At 42.3% G+C, this 21,313-nt stretch overlaps 1 protein-coding gene across 2 annotated transcripts in view; it reads right to left on the bottom strand.

Moving 5' to 3' along the window:
* DSCAM (DS cell adhesion molecule) overlaps nucleotides 1–21,313 on the bottom strand; it is a 639,047-nt gene that overhangs the window by 64,704 nt on the left and 553,030 nt on the right. For both annotated transcript variants that reach the window (XM_019745768.2, XM_019745769.2), the window contains exon 20: nucleotides 12,467–12,600. In XM_019745768.2, the coding sequence (XP_019601327.2) occupies nucleotides 12,467–12,600 (134 nt within the window). The remainder of the gene's footprint in view (nucleotides 1–12,466; nucleotides 12,601–21,313) is intronic.

Genomic DNA, 21,313 nt, shown 5'->3' with positions numbered 1-21,313 from the left:
GTTCCCAGGTTATGTTGTTGCCAATGAATTTCATAAAGGCTAATGATGTACAAATTATAACACTTTTATGAATATTAAGCATCAACAGAGCATTAAAATGTACTTACAAAAAAAGGGTTTTCTGGGAAGAATGCATAGCTTTTAGTTAAGACTCAGTAGGTATCTTGTCTATAAAGTACAATTTGTCCTTGATGACCTCCAAAATAAGCCTTTTATTTAATTTTTACCTGCGACACAAGACAGGGTGAAAATCTATGATAAAAATATGATTTCTAATGCAACACTATTTGTTTCACCATTTATATAAAAGATTGACCCCAAGCTAAAAGAAAAATGGTTTATTTATATAAACTTCCTCCGGTTGGAATGAGGTTTCTCTATGGATTAGGATGGAAAGAAACGGTCAGGCCGTTCAGGGGTTCCTACTAGTTACTTGGGAAAGTTGCCACCCTTTGATGCCACTGCATGCCCCTGATGAGGCATCATTCTTCCATTCTCAGTAGAAAGGTGAGGAGAAAGTTGCCAACTGAACAATTTAAACAGTTAAAGCACTGACTCATTTTCTTTGTAATGTATATAACAGGATATTAAATGTGACTTGCTGTTGTCTGGAAGTTTTGGCCATGGCCGTCAAAGACGAGAATCATCCCAAAGATGCCCGTACCTTCTTTCCTAACAAGAAATTTGATGCCACCTATACAAGGTTTGCCCATCATCCATCTCTGGGTGCCATAAGAGGCTGAGTCAAGACTAGGATATTCTTGGTGTGAGATATCTATGTCTATATGTCTATATAATGTGTTTTGTTCCTCTGGCTGCTTTTAATATTTTCTTTCTATCACCTAAAGGTTGGAGGTGGGGGGGCTGAGCTCCAAGAAAACCGCTCTGAGAGTGGTTTTGGAGTCTGATAGGACATAGAGATTGGAAAGTCACATTTGAGAGGACTAAAGGCTAGCCATAGCAGCCGAGGCTAGCCCTGCTCACAGGACAGAAGTCTGTGCTGGGACTGGCTGCCACTTCCAGTCTGGTGGGTTAAGGATGCTTATACACGGCCCCTGTAGGAGAATGGGTGTCTTGAGAGGTATGACATCCTCCATCAGAAGAGTGTACTGCAAATTACATATTTATTTTAAACAGCATCACATATTGATAGATGGCGCATTATTCAACCATTGTTAACAAGTTCAAGAGGGGGCAACAGGTAAGAGAAAAAGAGCTAACTAGGAAAAATTAATCAGAGGTTCACTCAGGGTAGTCAAGCAAATCTATTTGATTAAATTCTTCTCCTTACGGCTCCTCCAAAAATGCTTGTTCTGTGAAAGAGGGATGGTGAATACTGCTTCCTTATGACACATTTTCCTCAGTATTTTAATATGACATATGCTAGCATTGATTACATTTGTTTAATTAATTGTCTTTTTAGTGGGTACCAGATTTTCCTACATAATGATCTAATTGTGTTTAAGCTGACTTGCTAATTTTTACATGTGTGTCATGATGAGACACTCCCTTCCAAATTCCGATGAATGTTCAATGAGAAAGGATCAGCTTTATTTCCAGATTTTTCCTAATACTTCAGCGAGGTTAATACAGCAAAGATTTTGAAGCATTAAATGAGCACGGAGGGTTAGAAAGGAACAAGGAAAAGCTTGGCTCTTCAGGGCAACAAGATAAAACATTGCAGCATAGAGAAAAGCAAACTCCCAAAGTAGTTTCTTAGGGATTAATGAATCAAATATATGGCAAAAGGAGACATTTGTGGGGAGGGGAGAAAGACACTTTTCTCATCTAAATATTTAATTTTCTTCTGATAGATCTTTAACTCTCTAGTCTCATCATTTTCAGTTAAGACAGAGATATTAGCCATTCTACAAGATTTTACCATGTCTAAAATGTGAATTAATCTTGAATGGATGAGTATAATTGGGCTAAACATTTATTTTAAGGGAAGACTTAAGTGTTCCTTCATGACCTGTGGAAATACAGACAGAATCAACAGTAAGAAAGCTTTGGTGCCAGGCACATGGCTTGCGTCAGCATGGTTCTTGATGGGGAATGCTGCACACAGCTGCTTTTTAATTCTGCTCTGTGCCTGGCATGATGGAGCAGACAGGGCATCTGTGGACTGGGGTTCTCAATTATTCTGCGCTTTTCATACATTCCTGGGAGCATTTGAGAATAAAATGGCTGTTCTTTCTCATCTAAAAAGTATTTAACCATGTTGGATCTATCAGAACCCAGAGTTAACCTACCATTTATTATTAATGGATCACTGTCAGTTGAAATGGCGCTCAGCGGCAGCCAGGTGATTTATTTCTTGGCCCATGAGAGATTGTGAAGTAAGAAGAACAGGCTTTTCTCTCTAGCTGATGTCACATAACAGGGACAATCCATAGTGTTCTTGAGGGGAAACCTTTGTATTCTGTTTGCGACACACACTTGAAATATTTATATAGTCTACGTATGGAGCTATCACAAATACTGTACTTACAAATGGAATGTTGGTGGTTTGTACTGGTGGGGTGTCGTGACAGCACCACTTCACTAGAAGTGTGGAGGCTTGTGGCTGATCAGGGATGGCCAGAGGTATAGGGAAGGCCAGCCGTATAAATTTGCCGGACTTCAGATCTCTCCTTTGGGTTGTGGTAAGAAACGCATGCAAAAGCACTTAGCGCCATGCCTAGTAATAGTAAAAGCTCATAAAAAGTTGCTGAGTTTGAATGAATAGGCATTTATTGAGTTCAATTCCAGTGTGTAAATTGTAAGGTAAGTTCCTGTCCCATGGAAACAAGAGATGGTCATGGCTCAGCATATGGAAAATTAATTTAAATGAGGCAAAGTGGGGTTCTGACAAATTCCTGCTAAAATCTAGAAAGAAAATCATTTGAAGTCTCTTTCTAAAACTATTCCCCTTTGTTAGTCGAGGACACAATTAACATTTGCCAAATGCCTAGGAACACAAATGGAAACTTCATGAAGTTGACTTTAAAGAAGTATTTATAGTAAGTTTTTTAATAAGACTTCTGATATGTTTGCCTGCCTAAAATTGTACCCAGAGTGGAAAGGGCAGCAAATGGTATAAACATTGCAATACGCAAGCCAGACAGCTCACAGTCAAGTGTTCTGCCTTTCGGTGTCATTGCTTTAGGTCTGGTGGGTGGAGTCAGGATTTCTAAAGAACTGGACCGTATACTCCTCAAAAGAGTGGAAAGGTCGTTAGAAGGTTAATTTTCTCCTAGTGCTTCAATGTCACCCCCCAGCTCGCCTGAGGATAGTGTCTTTCAGACCCGCTTTCACTCCAGGATTGTTTGCCTTGTGGTTTGGGTGTCATCTTTTCCCTTTCCTGTCTAAGATACTTTTTAACCAGTAAACAGGATAAATTAGCCACCATCAGTTACTTTAAATGCTCTTTAGTAATTTCTATAAAACTGAATGTTTCCCCAATAATTGCTGAATTCATTCTCAAATTCCTCACATGATTTCGCTCAATGGATGAACTTGAAAAGCCCTGTAAGCCTTCTCTAATCCCCTCCGTCAGGTGCCCTAATGGTCCTTTGCTTATGTGTCTTTCATACTCCTCTTCTTGATTCCACTTTGGATTATGGTCTTGCGTATTCCTACCCTCTCTCCCCTGCTGGATGGAGCTCGGGGGCTCTGAGGGTGGCCCTTGCCTCACGCCTCCCTCCACATATTCCCAGGGTAATGAATCAGAGCCTTGCCGTGTCGGGACCCACTAGCCACTCACTGGAATGAGCTGAGGAAATGCCTGTAGTAGTGAGTTTAATAATGACCTAGAAATTATTTGAATACAATAATAAAAAAAAAAAACGGGTAGAGAACGGCTGTGGAGTCGTAGGCTGCTCAGATCAAATTATTCAGTGTGACTGATGGATATAAAAAAAAACTTCCACTTTAAGAAAATTCAATTAACTTTTTAATGAAAAACTAATTCTACCAAAGAAATATGGTGCTTTAAACCGCTCTGTATCTGATTATTAACACGCAGATTTTTAAAAAGAACTTGAATGCTCTGATTTTGTAGCTAGAATGTTCACAGCAGTGATTTTTTAAAAAAAAAAAAAGACTCCCCCAAAGCAGAATAAACAAAATGGGTAGTTCTTTTAATTATTGGGCAACAGCGCATTCATAACATAAAATCTTTCTGTTTAGTGGTAGGGAAATGCCTGGCTTACATTAAGAATAAGCATTAGCTGGATCAATTTACAATTTGCCTGTGTTTTCAAAATCCTTATGTATAATACATTTTGATTTAGTTGATTTATTTCACTATTTTCATCTCTAAAAGAAGAAAATACTATAGCACAAAGAACTTCCTTTTGGGGGAGAGCAGGTGCCAGCACTTACAGAAAGAATAGTAGTGTATATTAAAGCTATTTGTATTATCCGGGTCAATTCTGGTGGTTTCTTCTGTATGTGACTGAAATCTCTGTCATTGCTATCATATATATGACTATTGGCTACTTTCAAAAAAGCCTCCCAAGCCGAACAAGTGAATTAGAGTTGATATCCAGAAAAGGCATGAAAGAAACTTAGTTCTTCCGTGTTACTGGTTCCTCCACATTATTGTTCAGTACCAGGGGACCTGTCCAATTCGCCAGACGGGCATTGCAGGAGCCTTACAGTTCCCAGGCTCTTTCTAACAAAATCACGTGCATTTACTACAATTTTGTCTCATCCCCTCTCTGTTGTCATACCCTCTGCCATGCAAATTATTTATCTGTAAAAGTGCTTTATTAATTTAACTGCTATCACCTATTCAATAAATTCTGCCAAAAGGCCTAGTTTAGCATCATATAACTTCTCACTTACAAGAAAGAAATTAGTGAGACAGGCTATTCGTGTGTGTGTGTGTGTGTGTGTGTGTGTGTGTGTGTGTGTGTTTCCAGGACCCATCAGCTCCAAGTCAAGAAGTTGTTTCAATCTAGTTGTGGAGGGCACAGCTCACAGTGGCCCAGGTGGGGATCGAACCAGCAACCTTGTTGTTAAGAGCACCGTGCTCTAACCATCTGAGCTAACTAGCCACCCCGAGACAGGCTATTCTTAGTAATAAAAATAATATCTGTGTAATATACAGCATGGGAAAGAATAGCTACTTTCATTGTCTTCATTCAAAAAGACCTGACGCCAACTTATTACCTTAAGTGGTACCGTAATGTCTGTGTCAGGCCAAGTGAAAAAGATGTTTTCAAAGCCAGAATCTTTCAAAGCTGGTCGATCCAAAGGGCACTTTAATCTGTGGTACTGAGGAAGCAGACGCAGCAATGACGACACACACAGATGACATACACCTGCCATCTATTCTGAATGAATGTCATCGCAATGCCAGGATACTTATTGGCAATTTAGCTGCACAATTGGGTAGGCTGTCTTGAGAGACTGGGTTTCAAGAGATTTCCGGGGCTTGTTTCTGTATAGTACGCCTCTCTTTCCCTTTGCTCCATAGAGTACAAAATTGGGCTCAGGATTTTAAAGGCCAAGCTTTCACCCAACCTTAGAGGAAGTGTCACCTGCATTTTAACCAACTATAGCAACTGACAGTTTTCACTTGATGCTCAGTGAAATTGAATGACCACTATGATGATCAAAAAGAAAAATTAAAATATGGATCCCACAGAAAGGTAGAGCAGTTATTGGTTGGTTCATTGAGGACAGGTTCAAGGAGGAAGGAAGACAATTTTTAAAGGACTAAATTACAAAAGATAATATGCAGTTTCCCCACTCCTTGAAAAGATCAAAGTCTAATAAATAGATGTAAATTACAGCATGAAAAATTTAAAGAATATGTAGAACTATTTCTATGAGAATTGGCCATGGAATAATGAGATATTTTCATGGAAACTTCAAGAATGTGCTTCCCAAGAGCTTTTATAAAAGCGGAATTGGTTTTCATAGTTTTGAGATGCTCAGATGTAGCTTTCTCTCAAGGAGATTTTTCTAGGATTTTTTCCCAGCCATGTGACAGTATGGTGGGTAACCAGGCACAGAGAGCCTAGCACATGCTAGCCATACAGAAGTCCTCAACGGAGCTCTGATGAACAAGTAATTAATTGCATAGGTGTAAATGGAACGTGACTGTGCATTCTTAGGCCAGGTTTGGCATCTCCATAATTTCTAGCTTTGCCATTACAGCAAAAAGAGATCCACCATTAGATCTCTTCGTCAGAACTACAGAAGAATGATTTCCATGGCTGTGACTTCATCAGGCATTTCACCTAACTCCTTCTGAGATAGAAAGCATCCCAAGGTTTATAACACACTTTCCTGCCTTACTGAGCAGAAACGTCATTATACGACTTACCCTCAGAGCCATACTCCATAAAATTTAGTTCAACACATTTGCCGAACATCCACTATTTCAGCATAATAACAGGTCTTTCAAAGGCATAGCAGTGACTAACTGTGGTTCCTGCACTTAAGAAATTGACAAGTCATGAGAGGGGCCCAACTATGCTCCATCGAACAATGATACAGGTGATTATGGTTACGTCAACGTTGAGTTTGAGAATCAACGCTGGGGATTTCTGAGGTGAGATGGAGCCCGCTTCCCAGGCAAGGTAAGAATGTAGAGCCTGGACTCTGAGCTCACACACCTGCTGGGGGTAGACCCTCTCTTTGTCTTGCTAAGCACATTCTCAGTACCAGTATAGTGAAGATAATAATAACAACCCCTCCTGCATCAAGTAATCATCGGAATTAACTGATGGAAAACCACAGTTTTAAGACGTGGGTCACAGAAATTATTTAGAGGGTCATAACGATCCTTTATAAAATAAAGTAGAAAAGAAAACGGATGGGGGAAGGTTAGGAGAATGTGAGACTGGACAGGACTGTGGAAATCTGTACAGGGAATCATGGCAATTTTGAACTTTTTTTTTTTAGCTAAAAAGGGAGAAGTCAAGAAATTTGCACAAAGGATTGATGTGATCAGATCCAGAATTTGAAAGAACAATCACGAGAGTGATGTGGACAGTGGACTGGGAGTTGACACTAGTCGTGGAACACCTTCTGACCTGGTTTGGGTTCGCCAGGTGAGGGCCTGAACCAAGGCAATGGCAGCGGGTGTGAAAGGAGGGGGAGGGTTAGAAAGATATTGAAGAGAGAGGATCCTCGTGACACGATGTCCCTTTGCAGATGCTATTTCCTCTGACCATACTAATACCCTTTCATTGGCAAAATTCTTCCCTCCTGCAAGCCAGGGCTGTATTACGTCCTAGGAAACCATCTTTGACTATTGTTTAAGTAACATCCCCTCACCTGTGTTCCTGTGTCACCCTGTGCTGTGCATGCCACTATTATGTCCTTTGCCACATGACACTGAACGGTGACAATCTCTGGTACTTTCTGCCCTCCCTAGAACTAGGAACTCAAGAAAGGCACTCTGTCCTTTTTCGTTGCAGTTCCCATGGTTGTTATTAGAGCTGTTCTTCAAACATTCTGCTTTCCCTGCCCTCTGAGTACGTGTTAGGATCGTACTTCCTGGTTCCCTTGTGGTTGAATGAGGTCATGTGATGAATTCTGGTCGATGATTTGTGCTGGACTGTTTTATGCCTATGTCAGACCCTCCAGAGATTTCCTTCCCTCTGCCATAAAACCTGTCTGGGTCCTTCCTGGAATGAAGATAACGTAGAACCGAGCTACCACCAACTCACAGTGGAGATGAATGGGAAAGAAAAATGAAACTGTTGGTTGGTGTAAATCAGTGAGCTTTTCGGCTTGTATGTTAACTATAATTTAATATATATAGTCATGGGATATGGAGCATAGAATAGGGAATCGAGTCAATGGAATTGTAATAGACATATACGATGTCAGAGGGGCAACAGATTGGGGGAGGGGAGTTATCACTTTGTGAGGGGTGAAATGTCTAACTATTGCACTGTTTTGTAAACCAGAAACTAATAAAAAATAAACTGATAAGAAAAATAAATAAATTGAATACCTTTAATTAAAAAAAAAAAAACACGAAAAAGTAAAATGCCTGTCGTTCAGGGTGGGGTGTCCAGGGAGAAGCATCAACGAAAGAGAGAAAGAACAAAAAGAGAATGGGAGCTAAGAAAGAATGAACTTAAAAATCAATAGCTATATTTCACATGCTCGTCTAAAACTTAAAACAGGAAGAACACTGCCTCTCTCTAAGAGGGAGAGGGATTCTACAACTGGGAGGTCCATGGTGACTTCTGAGAGAGAAACAATGAACATCGCACAGAATCACATTTATATGATTATATATGATCAACTTAGATACGGTTTGCCTGACTCCATTACTGCACCCCTTGGTGACTGGAGATTCCTGAACACTTGGTGCCCTGACGCCGTGCCCTCCTGTCCTCGGCCCCACTACGGCTTCACTACACGCCCTCTCGGGAGGGTGGGGAAGCGTACGCACACCTGCTCCCTTGACTGAAAGTCGTCTGGCTCTGGGGAAATGTACTTTCCTTGCTTCCCAGAACACTTGCTTAATCATGGAGAGTTAATTGCTGAACGTCCTCCGGATACAAAGACTGCTGGTATATTATCATTTGCTCACTAAGCAACCTACTATGTGCAGGAACTGGATAACATGAGTGTCTGAAACTGGAATAACTGTTGCGGAGCCCAGCTCATTGATGCAAATATTTTAGGCCTTCTGAGTTTAGTCTTCATTAAGGAGCAGTTTGTGCTATCTAATCTCACATTTTTCAGCTTGGTGAAAATCAGATTAGCATCATAAAATAGATAGTTTCTATGTCTTAGTGCTTGTTTAATATATAACATTTCTCATGGACTGCGTTGTGTAGGGAGGAGGGTTAGAGAGGAAATCAAGCTTTGATTTTCTGGGGCCTGACAGGTTTAGCGACTCCCGATTTCCATGGCTTATCGTAGCATGTGAATTGATCGTTCAAATCAATCTCTATTCAAATTAATAGCCATGGTCCAAAACTGATTTAGATGAATCTCAGAATCAAATGACGTTTGAGATTTTACTGTTCGAATCTCTGATGGGGGAGGTCGATGACTCCTTGCATTTGCTGGTCCCTCACAGTGAGATTAGGGTTTACCAGGCTGCACTTTCAGACAACCAGTCTTTGTATGTACGAGTATTTATAGTCTCTTGTCTGGCCCCACACAAAGCCTCAATTTCTAATATCTTTTTTACTCTTTCTTAAATTTTTTTTTGGTGACATTAGTTAGTAAAATCACATAGGTTTCAAGTGTACAATTCTATAATACATCATCTATATCTCACATTGTGTGTTCACCACCCAGAGTCAGTTCTCCTATCTCCATATATTTGACCCCCTTTACCCTCTTCTACCAACCCCCCATCCACCCATATATCTTTCACTAAGCTGAACTGAGAGAACACCATGAAACAAATACCTATGATTAGACAATGTATTTTCCAGGTAGAGAAAACAGCCTGTGTCTTTTAACAAGGTCCGTTCCCAAGCAAGGGAGATGAAGTGGGGATCTTGAGAGAAAATTTACGTCAGCAAGGAGGTTAGCTGAGGGAATCTTATAAAGAAGATTAAATTACAGGGTATGCTGTGTCCTGATTTATCCTCCCATGTTCTACATTGAACTATGAAATCATCTCAGAGGAAAAAAAAAAAATTCAGCTACAGGAGCAAAAGCAATACAGAGCTACGACTGCCCTCTGCTGTCCATCTGACGCATAGGCAGACACGTAAAAGCCTCTGAAAATTTGAGAACGTCCAGTTTTCTGACTTAAAATTAAATAACAGAAAGTAAAGATGGAAAAAAATACCCCCTTCAGTAATTTACAGTTTTCTTATTAATTTCATGTGAAAAAAACAGAATAATAGATGGAATTTTCAAGGGCTCACCTCTGAAGAGAAGTGCATTAGTTCTCACTGATCTTCCCTTGTCACCGTATTATTTTATTCTAAAAACAGGCCTTGGATATGACACCTCTGTACCTCCCACTCAATTTTGCTGTCAACCTAAAACTGCTCTAAAAACTAGAGTCTATTAAGACACAGCCCTCGTGCTCTTAAACAACACTTGAAGTAGAGAGGAGCAATGCGGATGCACAGAGCTGGAATAAACCCGATTCAGGAATAAACCTCGCTTTATTGACGACGGCTCCAGGGCTCGGGGCCCTCCCTGCAGAGCTTCATACATGGTGCTGTCCAGGAGCCCACAGGCGCCTGGGGTGATCGTATTTTGCGATCCACAGTGCTTTTTGAATAAGGTCAAAAGACAGCACAGAGGTGGTGGTTGTAAGACGTCAACAAGGGGAGACATTCAGTTATTTCCCTTTTCTGGTTGGCTGGATCCCATTACTGCCATTTTTAGAAGGGTCTTGTTGAGAAAGTGCTGGGTGGTTAAATGGGGAGAAAACGGAAATCCCTGGGCAAGTAACTTCTATTCCATCCTACAGACTGTTCGATCATGTTTTTAGGACAGTACCTCTTCCCTTTTTCAACGTATGGAATTCGTAGGCTGGGGGGATGGGGATGGGGATGGCCCACGGCATCCATGAATGGGGGCTGCTCATCTAAGGCTTAGTCACTCAGGACTCATGTCAGGTAAGCCAGGGTGGGCTCTTTCGTTTGGAGCTAAAGGCCAGATTGGTGAGACAGAGCGAGGGAGCTGCTGGTGTTCTCTGTACCGTCAGTCTCTTTCTAGCTGGTTCGTGTCAAAATAGCAAATGTGAGTCCTACAGCAAACAGATAAATGAATGGATGGATGAATAAGAGTAAAGAAACACTTCTAATTCTAGTGGAATATGGGTGTTCTTTACGTCAGCAATGATTTTGTCTCTCTTTGGCAAAATGGTGACATGTTAGGGCTAACAGAGGGGTCCTCAGTGAATTGCCTCTCAGTACAGGAATACAACTGCCCCGCCTGTCACCTCAGTGTCTACACTGCTTGGCATCTCTGGGCTTTGATGGTAGGGTTCAGCAGGTGAGAGTTTACGGCAGTCTAAAACTAAATAAGGTGCCCACAAAAAAGTTCTGGAACCCAACTCTGACCATGTCGTGTTTGTATCTGCTTAAACCCCGGAGGTGCCGCTGTTGACATACAAATGGCAGAACAGACAACTTGATATGTTCAGCAGTGAACTTGACTTCACTGATCTGCACACACGCTCACCCTGTTTCCCCACTGTTAATCGTGCTCACTGTACAGTGCACCAGGCCTTGGGTCCCTTATAGACTGTAGATTTAGGGAAACATATCAGTTGAATTAAAAGATTAATTAACAAATCAGTTTGGGGACGTTATTCAGCCTTGAAATGGAAGGAAGTTCTGACACCTGCTACAACATGGATGAACCTTGAGCACATTATGCTGAGTGAAGCAAGTCAGTCACAAAAGGAAAATTCCGTGTGATTCTACTTATATGAGGTCTCTAGAGTAGTCAAATCCATAAGAATGGGGGTGCTGGGAGTTGGGGAGAAGGGTGTGGGGAGTTAGTCTTCAGTGGGAGCAGAGTTTGAGTTGGGGAAGATGGAAAGTTCTAGAGATGGATAAGGGCGATGGTTGCACAACAGTGTGAATGTACTTCATGTCACTGAACTATACACTTAAAAGTGGTAAATTGCATGTTATGATATTTTACCATAATAAAACCAAAATTAGTTTGCACATTTACTCCACAAACACTAATTGAACAACTACGCATGTCAAGTTCTATGCTGGGAGCTGGGAGATATAAAGATGGATTAGACACGGCACCTACCTCACAAAATGTCATAAACATTTCCATGAAAACTCCACAGATTTTCATGAACCATTTTCTTTTCTCTAAAATTTCCCTTTGGTATCTGGTCTAGGAAACAGTTTAACTCTATAGGTATTATTCAGTGGTAATAATATTAATGGTAATAAATACTGCACTTTGGAATATTAAGTTCTCTAACTTTTAATTCCTTCACAATCGACTAAGCTGCTATTGTCACTGTGTGGGTCACAGATCCTCATTAAAGTCCCTTATTTCTAGCACAACAGGGTTTGCCTACGGCGCTTCTTAGTGGGGGAGGGTACAGGGAAGGAAGACTGGGGGGGAGAGGTGGAAACCAAAGAGGGAGGGGGGAGGTGGGAACCAAGGAGGTGTGGGGGAGAGGCAGGGAAGGCATAAAGTGCATTTAATGAGGAGTCCAACAGCAAAATCAATAGGTGTTGTCCACTGACTATCAATTAAGGCACAATTAAGGCCTCTGGGTTTTGATTTTGATAAGCTGGTTGGCAGTTTTGTGGGAAGCCACCAAATAAACAATAATTCTAGACAATTGTATCCCTTACAATGATTCAGATGTGTGTTTTCAAATGAGGTGTAAATGAGGATGTTGCTTTGTATTTGGAGACAATGGGAGGAAAATAAAACCACTGGAAAGACCCAAGAAGGTGGAAAACAAAGGACCAGAACCGTCCCCGATGAGCTCTGGCAGCTTGTGGCTGAAGGCGCTTGAAAGGCACTTGGTTATTTACCAACTTACTGTGGGGTAAGGGTGGGAGCAGAACACAGTGTACTTTCGGATGATGCCATTCAGCTTGAGAGGGGGAAGCCAGGACACAAAGACCATGGAGGCTGAGGCCGCAGCTGCCTTGACGCCCGCGGGAGGACCTGGAACTAGAAGAGCCGTGCATTTAGTCACAAAAATGGTCTCCACCCAGGCGCTCAGACCCACTCCGCCTGACATGACCCCCTAGGCCGTCTGGGCCTGGTCACTCTCTCTGCTCAGCTTTTCAAGAGTCAGTGTTATGGGCTGAATTGCATCTCCTCAAAATCCATATAGTGCAGCTCTAACCCCCTAAGACCTCAGAATGTGACCTTTTTGGAGATCAGGTCTTTCCAGAGGTCATCAAGTTAAAATGAAGTCACTAGGGTGGGTCCTAATCCAACACAACTGGTGTCCTTTTAAAAAAAGGGGGAGGGGGAAATTTGGACACAGACATGCATACAGAGAAGATGGTGAGCAGACATAGGGAGAAGACGGCCAACTGCATGCCGAGCAGAGAGGCCGGGAGCAGATTCTCCCTCACGGCCTCAGAGGCAACCATCCCTGCCCACGCCTTGGTTTTGGACTTCTGGGCTCCAGAGCCATGAGACAATGCATTTCTGTTGTTGAAGCCCCACTCCCCCGCAAGTCTGTGGCACTTTGTTACAGCAGCCATAGGAACTGACAACGAGTCTCTCTGAGCGCCCCTAGGCCTGTCCTTGGACATGTTCTCTAAGAGGCTCCATTTTCACAAGAATCCTGCTAAGTTGGGTCAGCCAGAATCCCCTCAACATCTGACCACCCTCGATATTTCATCAATGTCCTCATCCTCTACTGTGCTCCAGGTCACATCCGATCATCAGCCTGCCTTCAGCAAACACCCTGTTAGATCACCTTAATCAGAATGTCCCTCCCTTACCCGCACTGTTTCCTCTTGTACTTTTCCATCCAAAGACCCTGCCGTACCCCTTTGCTCTTTGGCTGTAAATTCCCACTGTGACTGCTTGTATTCAGTGTCCAGCTGTCTCTCTCCCCTACTGCACGTCCCCCATTGGGGGCAGACCCTACACCTACCTCAGTAGTCCCCTGAGTAAAGTCTGCCTTACTGTTCTTTAACATGGGTCATGAGTACTTGTTTCTTTACCAGAACTCACACAATCACTGCAAGTCCCTGTTTTCCTGGGACCCTTCCCTACCCACTTCAGTTCCTGGTGATTTCCTGCCTCCAAATAGCTGGAGAATTTAGCTTCTGGGGCCCTCTTATTTCTACTGCAGGTTTTGGCTTTGAGTGGGCTGGAGGTGTATATCTTGCCTCTGGAGCTAAGATGAATGAGGGGAACTACCTCAGTCATCAGGGGCCACTCTTCCTGGCCCCAAACATTCTGTGATGGCACCTCTTTTGACCCGGGAGAGGTGCAGCAACGTTTTTTATGAGTATGGATTTTTGTGTCAAAGATTCACAGTTTGTATAGATGACAAGTTTCAGTCTGAAAACCATCTAAGGTGGTAGAAAATGGTATTAAAAATATTAAGCATAATTTGGGAGTGAGATTGAAGGCAGACAGCCCTCCCCCAACCTTTTGTTTTCCAGGTTACAGAGGGAGGATGGGGTGGGGAAGGGAAGACACAGGGAGAAGAGAAAAATGCTTCTGTAAGAAAAGCCTGGAGGCTCTTGCTTCCTTCCTCATTGTCTAACTGTCTGCTTGGAGTGTGGTTCCCACCTTGATGGAAGTCTTGAAATTCAAACCAATAGAAGTCTCCTGTGAGCCCCCTGGAGGAATCTTTGAGTCTCTTCCTGCTCCAACAACAACATAACTGTTCAGTAAATATTTGGGGGGTTGAATGTGTGCCTCATAACTGCCACCTTGACCCTCCTAGGTCAATACAACAAAACCAACAAGTCTGGGGAGAGTACACATGGTTTGGACAGTTCCTATTTGAAAACAGTTCCTATTTGAAAATAGAGATCTTGGTATCAGTTTCTGGCACATCCTGCTGGCAGCAGAGGGTCTAGTAAAGGAAGCACACATAAGTGATGAAGGCTGGATTACTACGTCCTTAGGAGCAAGGCACCGTTCGTTGTCCTGAGTGTGAAGGGCATTTGTGTGTAGGTTTCCTTAGGCGAGCGCAATAGCCAAGATATCCACGAATCTGCAAGCTGGCTCAGAGCCACCAGGCTCCTCCCAAACACCAAGGGCAGAGGGGACCTTCTCTTGGTATTTCCATCCTAATGGATGCCCCAGATTAGCCAACGTTCTCCATTCCTTCTATAAAGCAACCACCATGCCCAGCACTCCCTCTGGCCAGCTTCTTTCTAGGATCCCAGGCACTTCGGCCACAGCCACCTGAGTTGCTGCTCAATGGAAGTCAGTCTCACTTGTTTCCTCCCTGTTTGTGACATTTGTACTTGTCATGATAATGCAATTTAATTTGTTATGGAAATCAATGAAACATGAGCACGAAGAAAGCTGTTTCTATGACAATTAATGGGACATCTTTGGATAAGCTTTCTAAAGGTAAGAAAGAAACAAAAAAGGAAGGTTCAGCTAGGTTTGAGCAAGACCAGTGAGAAGAATGGGACACACAGCAAACGTGAAGGCAAACAGATGGAAAAAAAAAAAAAAGACAAATGCTTTTGCTCCACTATCACGAAACTGAAAATGGAAGTTGCAGATGATTTATGATGGCTAGAGTTCATGGGATGGAATATGACAACACTAATTTCCCTACCCAAACTTAGAGAAATGAGACTAACTTTGTTAGATAGTGATGAGAGAATAAATCTATATTTACATGTTTTAAATTGAAATACATGTTTATGGTATGTCTCCTGGTCACTGGAAAATTTAGTGATTCATTGCTGTAATTGGTTATTTCTACTAAGTTGTTCTGATCACATCATATCAAAGGGCTTTTATTGGACTTACTATCGAAATCCCCATCCGGTTCCTCATACACTGATTTATGATGTATCTGATGCAATCTGTAATTGAACGGTTACTAGAATTTTGTTCAATAAAATAATAACTATGTAGAAACTTCGAGGAACTACTGTGTTTCCCCGAAAATAAGACCTAGATGGACAATCAGCTCTAATGAGTCTTTTGAAACAAAAATTAATATAAGACCTAGTCTTATTTTACTATAACATAAAACTGAGTTTTACCTAATCTAATCTAATCTAATCTAATCTAATCTAATCTAATCTAATCCAATCTAATACTGGGTCTTATATTAATTTTTGCTCCAAAAGACACATTAGAGCTGATTGTCTGGCTAGGTCTTATTTTCGGGGAAACATGGTAGACACTTTTGAAATGTTTTCTGGGTTGCTGAGCCAATACTTTAAGAGCTAGAATTTAAAATTTTAGTTCTGGTTTGGACGACACAATAATGGCTAAAGATGAGGGCCCTGCAGCCCCACTGTGGGCTTTTGTCCACCTCTACCACGTGGTGCTGTGACCTGTGGAAGTCCACGAACTTCTCTGATAAGCCTTAGTTTGCTCATCTATGAAGCTGGAACAATAATTACACTATTTATCATTTTACAGCTCAGATTATGAGAGATTATTCATGTAAAGAATTCATATGGACTCCTGTATACGATAAGCACTAAAGAAATCCTAGCTCTCATTTGTAATAACCATCATCATTTCCTTATTGTACATGACTCTAAAGAATTCTGGCCTTTACTTTATGACTCAATTTTGAGTTATAAACACAAGATGTTGAGAATTGCAGAAGACAGCGATGATGTAGGACATATGAAAACATTCCTTGTCACCAGATTACGTTTCACTAATCTGCTTTTTTTGCTTATGAAGATGTAGGCAAGCTTACGCAGTTGTCATGGATTCCTGGCCATTGTTGAGTAAATTTCCGACTTCAGATCTGACTGGTTGAAGCAAAGGAGGCAGCTGCAGAGAACCATCCCTTGTACATTTTCCCAACTTGCCTGGGCCTCCCTTCTGTGCTACTGATGCTCTTATAGCTCTAATCCAATTGCTACTGACATCTCCACTCTGATTCATAGGCGCATTAGACCTACCATGATGCCAAGGGAGCATATTATCTTCTCTCCTCTAGTCCCCCATTGCAGGGCATGACACAGCTATCTCCTATTTGCAAAAGCACAAACTAAAATTCTCTTTCGACCTCTGTCCCCCTCAACAAATGTGTAAGTTTGGTGTGACCCCCAGACTTGTGCGTGGACATGCCAGGTCAGTGGCGGGGCTCCCCTCCTGGCTTGGTGTTGTTCTGTACCAGTGGGCCATTTTTAGGTCCTGGAAAGTAGCATGCTTCTCCCACTCCAGGACCTTGTTACATGATGATCTAGGGTTTTGGGCCCTTTCTGTCTTGCTTTGAAGAAGCAAATGTCCATGATGTAGAGAGGCCATATGACAGGGAATGGGGGACAGACTCTGGGAGCTGAGGATATGGTCTCAGCTCCCAAACCACAATGAACTGGATTCTGCCAACAACTTGCAAGCTCAGGAGAGGACCTGACCTCAAGTAAGACCACAGCCCCTGCCAACACCTTGATTTTAGCCTGTGAGACACTGGGCAGGGGACCCAATGAAGCCAAATCTGGATCCCGGATCCATGGAAACAGTGAGATAATAACACATTTGTACTGTCTTAAGATTCTAAGTTTGTGGTAACTTGTTACACAGCATAGAAAATGAATCAATATAGTTAAGGCCTCTAACAATATATCTTAATCAAACATCAAAGTTGGTGCTCTGAAAAAAAATACTCCCTCGAAGTATGAAAGACATCAGCTGAGTATATGTACAGATACTCCAGTCAGCGGCATTTCTGTCATGATCATTTCTCTTGTTGATCAGGCATAGGCGTGTGTGTGTGTGTGTATGGCGTGTGTGTGTGTTTATGCTGTGTGTGTGGTGTGTGGGTTTATGGTGTGCCTATGTGGTATGTTGTATGTGTTTAGGGCACGTGTGTGTAGCATGTATATGTGTAGTGTGTATGTGTGTTTGTACTGTGGTGTGTTTGTGTAGGATATGTGTGGTATGTGTGTGTTTGTGCTGTGTGTGGGTGGTGTGTGTCTGTGTGTTTGTGCTGTGTGGTACGTGTACATGTGTGAGTGTCTATGTGCGTGGCATGTTGTATGTGTTTAGGGCGTGTGTGTGTGGTGTGTATGTGTGTGGCGTGTGTATGTGACGTGTGTGTAGTGGTGTGTGTGACGTGTGTGTGTAGTTGTATGTGTGTGGCATGTGTGTAGTGTGTATGTGTGTGGAGTGTGTGTAGTGGTATGTGTGTGGCGTGTGTGTTCAGTGGTATGTGTGTGGCGTGTGTGTAGTGTGCATGTGTGTGGCATGTTATATGTGTTTAGGGCATGTGTGTAGGTGTATGTGTGTGGTGTGTGTGGCATGTGGTATGCATTTAGGGCATGTGTGTATAGTGTGTATGTGTGTGGTGTGTGTGTGGCATGTTGTATGTGTTTAGGGCATGTATGTGGGTGTATGTGTGTGGCGTGTGTAGTGTGTATGTGTGTGGCATGCTGTATGTGTTTAGGGCATGTGTGTAGGTGTGTGTGGCGTGTGTAGTGGTATGTGTGTGGCGTGCGTGTGTAGTATGTGTGTGGCGTGTGTAGTGTGTATGTGTGTGGCATGCTGTATGTGTTTAGGGCATGTGTGTGTAGGTGTGTGTGGCGTGTGTAGTGGTATGTGTGTGGCGTGCATGTGCAGTATGTGTGTGGCGTGTGTAGTGTGTATGTGTGTGGCATGCTGTATGTGTTTAGGGCATGTGTGTGTAGGTGTATGTGTGGCGTGTGTGTGCAATGGTATGTGTGTGGCGTGTGTGTAGTGTGTATGTGTGTGGCGTGTGTGTAGTGTGTATGTGTGTGGCATGTTGTATGTGTTTAGGGCATGTGTGTGTAGGTGTGTGTGGCGTGTGTAGTGGCATGTGTGTGGTGTGCGCATACTCATGGGACCCGCCATGGGGCCCACCTGAGCCCAGCTGCACAGTGGCCTTGCTGAGCCATGAACAGATGACATGACGTTGGATGGATGCTCCCATACTCCAGTCATCACCGCCAACCCAGTAAACATGTCCCTTTTCTCCTCAAATTTCCACAAGCTCCCGATCTCCAGGCCTTAGCTCTTACTAGAACAGTGGTTTCCGGGTAATCTTTAAAGGAGACACATCTTTTAACGAAAGGGTCACGTGGGAAACCAATATAGAACTCAAGCGGAAGTGGAGTGGTTCTTGAAGCACAGCGGGAGCATGGGGTCCCCCGCTGGGCCTCTCACTTCCCACTGGGCACCGCTGAGGCCCCAGGAGCCCAGGGACTTCACAGGCACCTGTAAGAGAATTGCTGCAGAGGCGAGAGCTTTGAGATCCACATGGCACAGGGCCTTTAGGGTCTGCTGTGCCGTTGGCATGCCTGCTGCTGCACAGAGCACGACACAGCGCTGCCACATGCTGCAGGACACCGGAGCCGTGAGCCGCACTGATATGAACTGATTAACTGATTAATCAACTGTCAGCCCCCCACCCCCCAACACACAACGCCTTCAGTGTGTACTGAGGGGCAGCCCTGCTGCAGTTAGGCAAACACACACACACACACACACACAGTTCCCCGCTTTCAGGGTGCACTGAGTTCAGTTACACAGTCACCTGAGGACACACCATCCGTGCCTTCAAGAGAACACGTGGCTCAAGATATGGGTGGCCAGATAAGTCTGAGACATCCTGCTATCTGTATTTTTCACTCACTCCTTGCTCTGTTTTCCCAAGTCCTACCTGAGAGGTTATTAATAATGTGAGAGGGAGAAAAGGGCACATGCCACACCTCCCGCTGCCTTTCTCACATAATATCTTACTGAGTTACATGCATTAGTGAGGAGCCCAGAAAATCCTTGATCTTAAACATAGCCATCTCTGTTTATACAGGAACAATGTTTACTTTTGCAGAAAAGGATTGGGCTGAAACGAATTTATGCTTGCAGAATGAAAATAACAATTGCAAAATTAATAGGTTACATTTTGTCTTTGGTTCTCTTTCCCCACAGTTTGCTCAGATTAGAGTAGTCTCGGTCAAGACAATGGTACTAGGATTTCACAGACGTTTTAGAATTCAGAATTAGTTGTCTTGTGATCAAGACCAGAAAGCCAGATCAGCAAATAATCTTTTGTGTTCTTGCGGTATAAAAATTAGGTCCAAGTTCTCATTGACTGAGCAGTCCTGGGAAGAGAATTGAGAGCTGATCCATTCTCACAGACGCTGAGAATACGTCCCTGGACCCAAGGCTGTAATTGTAGCTCCGTGGCTACATCTATAGGCCCAAGAATATATGCGTGGGCCTAAGAATATGTCTATTGACCAAGAATCCTTATAGAGGCTAAGGAACTGCTGAAGGTACAGAAAACTTGTTCTGCAAGCAAAGATTGCAATTGTAAACTATCTCCTGCATAAGTAAACTTTTTGTCTTATTTTTGACTGTTTATTTTATCTAGTTTTATTTATTTATTATTTTATTCTGTTTTTATATGTTTTACTAGCAAGTGATAAATTTTTCCTTTTTAAGACAATCTGTGACCCAACAATATAATTTAAAACTCTAGGCCTCCTGACACTGAGGGGATGGGCGTAGAAGACAAAATTGAATGTTTGTTGTTTACATATTAGTATCAATATTTCTTTACTTGTGAGAACATCAGTAAACTCTGAAACCTCAACCGGTGCCTAGAACAGTGTCTTACTAAGAAAGAACTTAATAAATGTTGGCAATTATTATTCTACTAGAATTTTACCCACATTTTTACATAATTTAATTGAAGTTGGCAGTGTATTCCAAACTTCAAAACTAGAAGACTTCATAGTAGAATAATAAACAGGATCTATATTCTTAATTTTATGAAGCATTTATTCTATGATAATTAACCTTTGTCCCTTCTTTCAATCGGACATAAAATTGCAATACGTTCTATAAACTGCCCAAATGTCTATTTATATTAGATATTGAGTCTGTAAGAGGTGCCTGCACAATTCTTCAGCATTTCTAAATTGGTGCATTTTTCATGTGAAATTTGGGAGATGAGTTCATTATTACACTAGTTTTTCTCTCTTTGCACCCAATCTCTGTTCAGCTTCTTTAAAAAAAAATGCTGATGATTCATCCCAAGTAAGTCTTGACATCCAATCTGCATCACTCTTTGCCCTGCACACCAGCACACGTGGAATCCGTCCCCTCCTCCCTGGGGTAACTGGTATACCCAAGGCAGGGCGTTCCATAACGGATTGCATCTCCGTGCACCATCAGCACCAGATGTGAAAGCAGAGAATCACTGATTGACAAATTAGACTTTGGGTCTCAGGGTCAAGTTTCGAAACAGACCTTTATGATTAATTAAAAATTGATCCAAAATGACCAATCAATAAAAACTATGGACAGCCTTCCCTTCTTATTAGATTTTTGTACTGTCTTCTGAAAAATGCAGCTGTCAAAATTCATCTTGCTGATCAATTTGTTCTTTAAATAATCATTCTAGTGACATTTGTGCTATTGCTCATCAATGCCAACGAGTGTTCCACCTCTGCTCTTAAAGAGATCAAATAATCAAATATCTAGTGTCAGGAACCATCCCACTATGTGTCAAACTAGGTGTTTGCACACATCACTTCACGTTTTATATCTTAATTCTGTGCAGTCTGATCGTTATGGAAATTTTGTACGTGAAGATAGTCAGAGAAGGTTAGGTAAGGCGCCCAAAGTCCCACGGGCAGCAGGTGCCAGAGCCAGCATCTAGACCTGGCTCTTTATCTACTACGTGTTTTAAATTAAATTAGAGCAATCTTCACTCAGGACATAGCTTTGT

The sequence above is a fragment of the Rhinolophus sinicus genome, linkage group LG01 (genome assembly GCF_036562045.2).
Source record: "Rhinolophus sinicus isolate RSC01 linkage group LG01, ASM3656204v1, whole genome shotgun sequence".
Classification (NCBI taxonomy): Eukaryota; Metazoa; Chordata; class Mammalia; order Chiroptera; family Rhinolophidae; genus Rhinolophus; species Rhinolophus sinicus.
The sequence above is the reverse complement of the archived record's forward strand: the minus strand, read 5'-3'. Positions and strand labels throughout refer to the sequence as shown.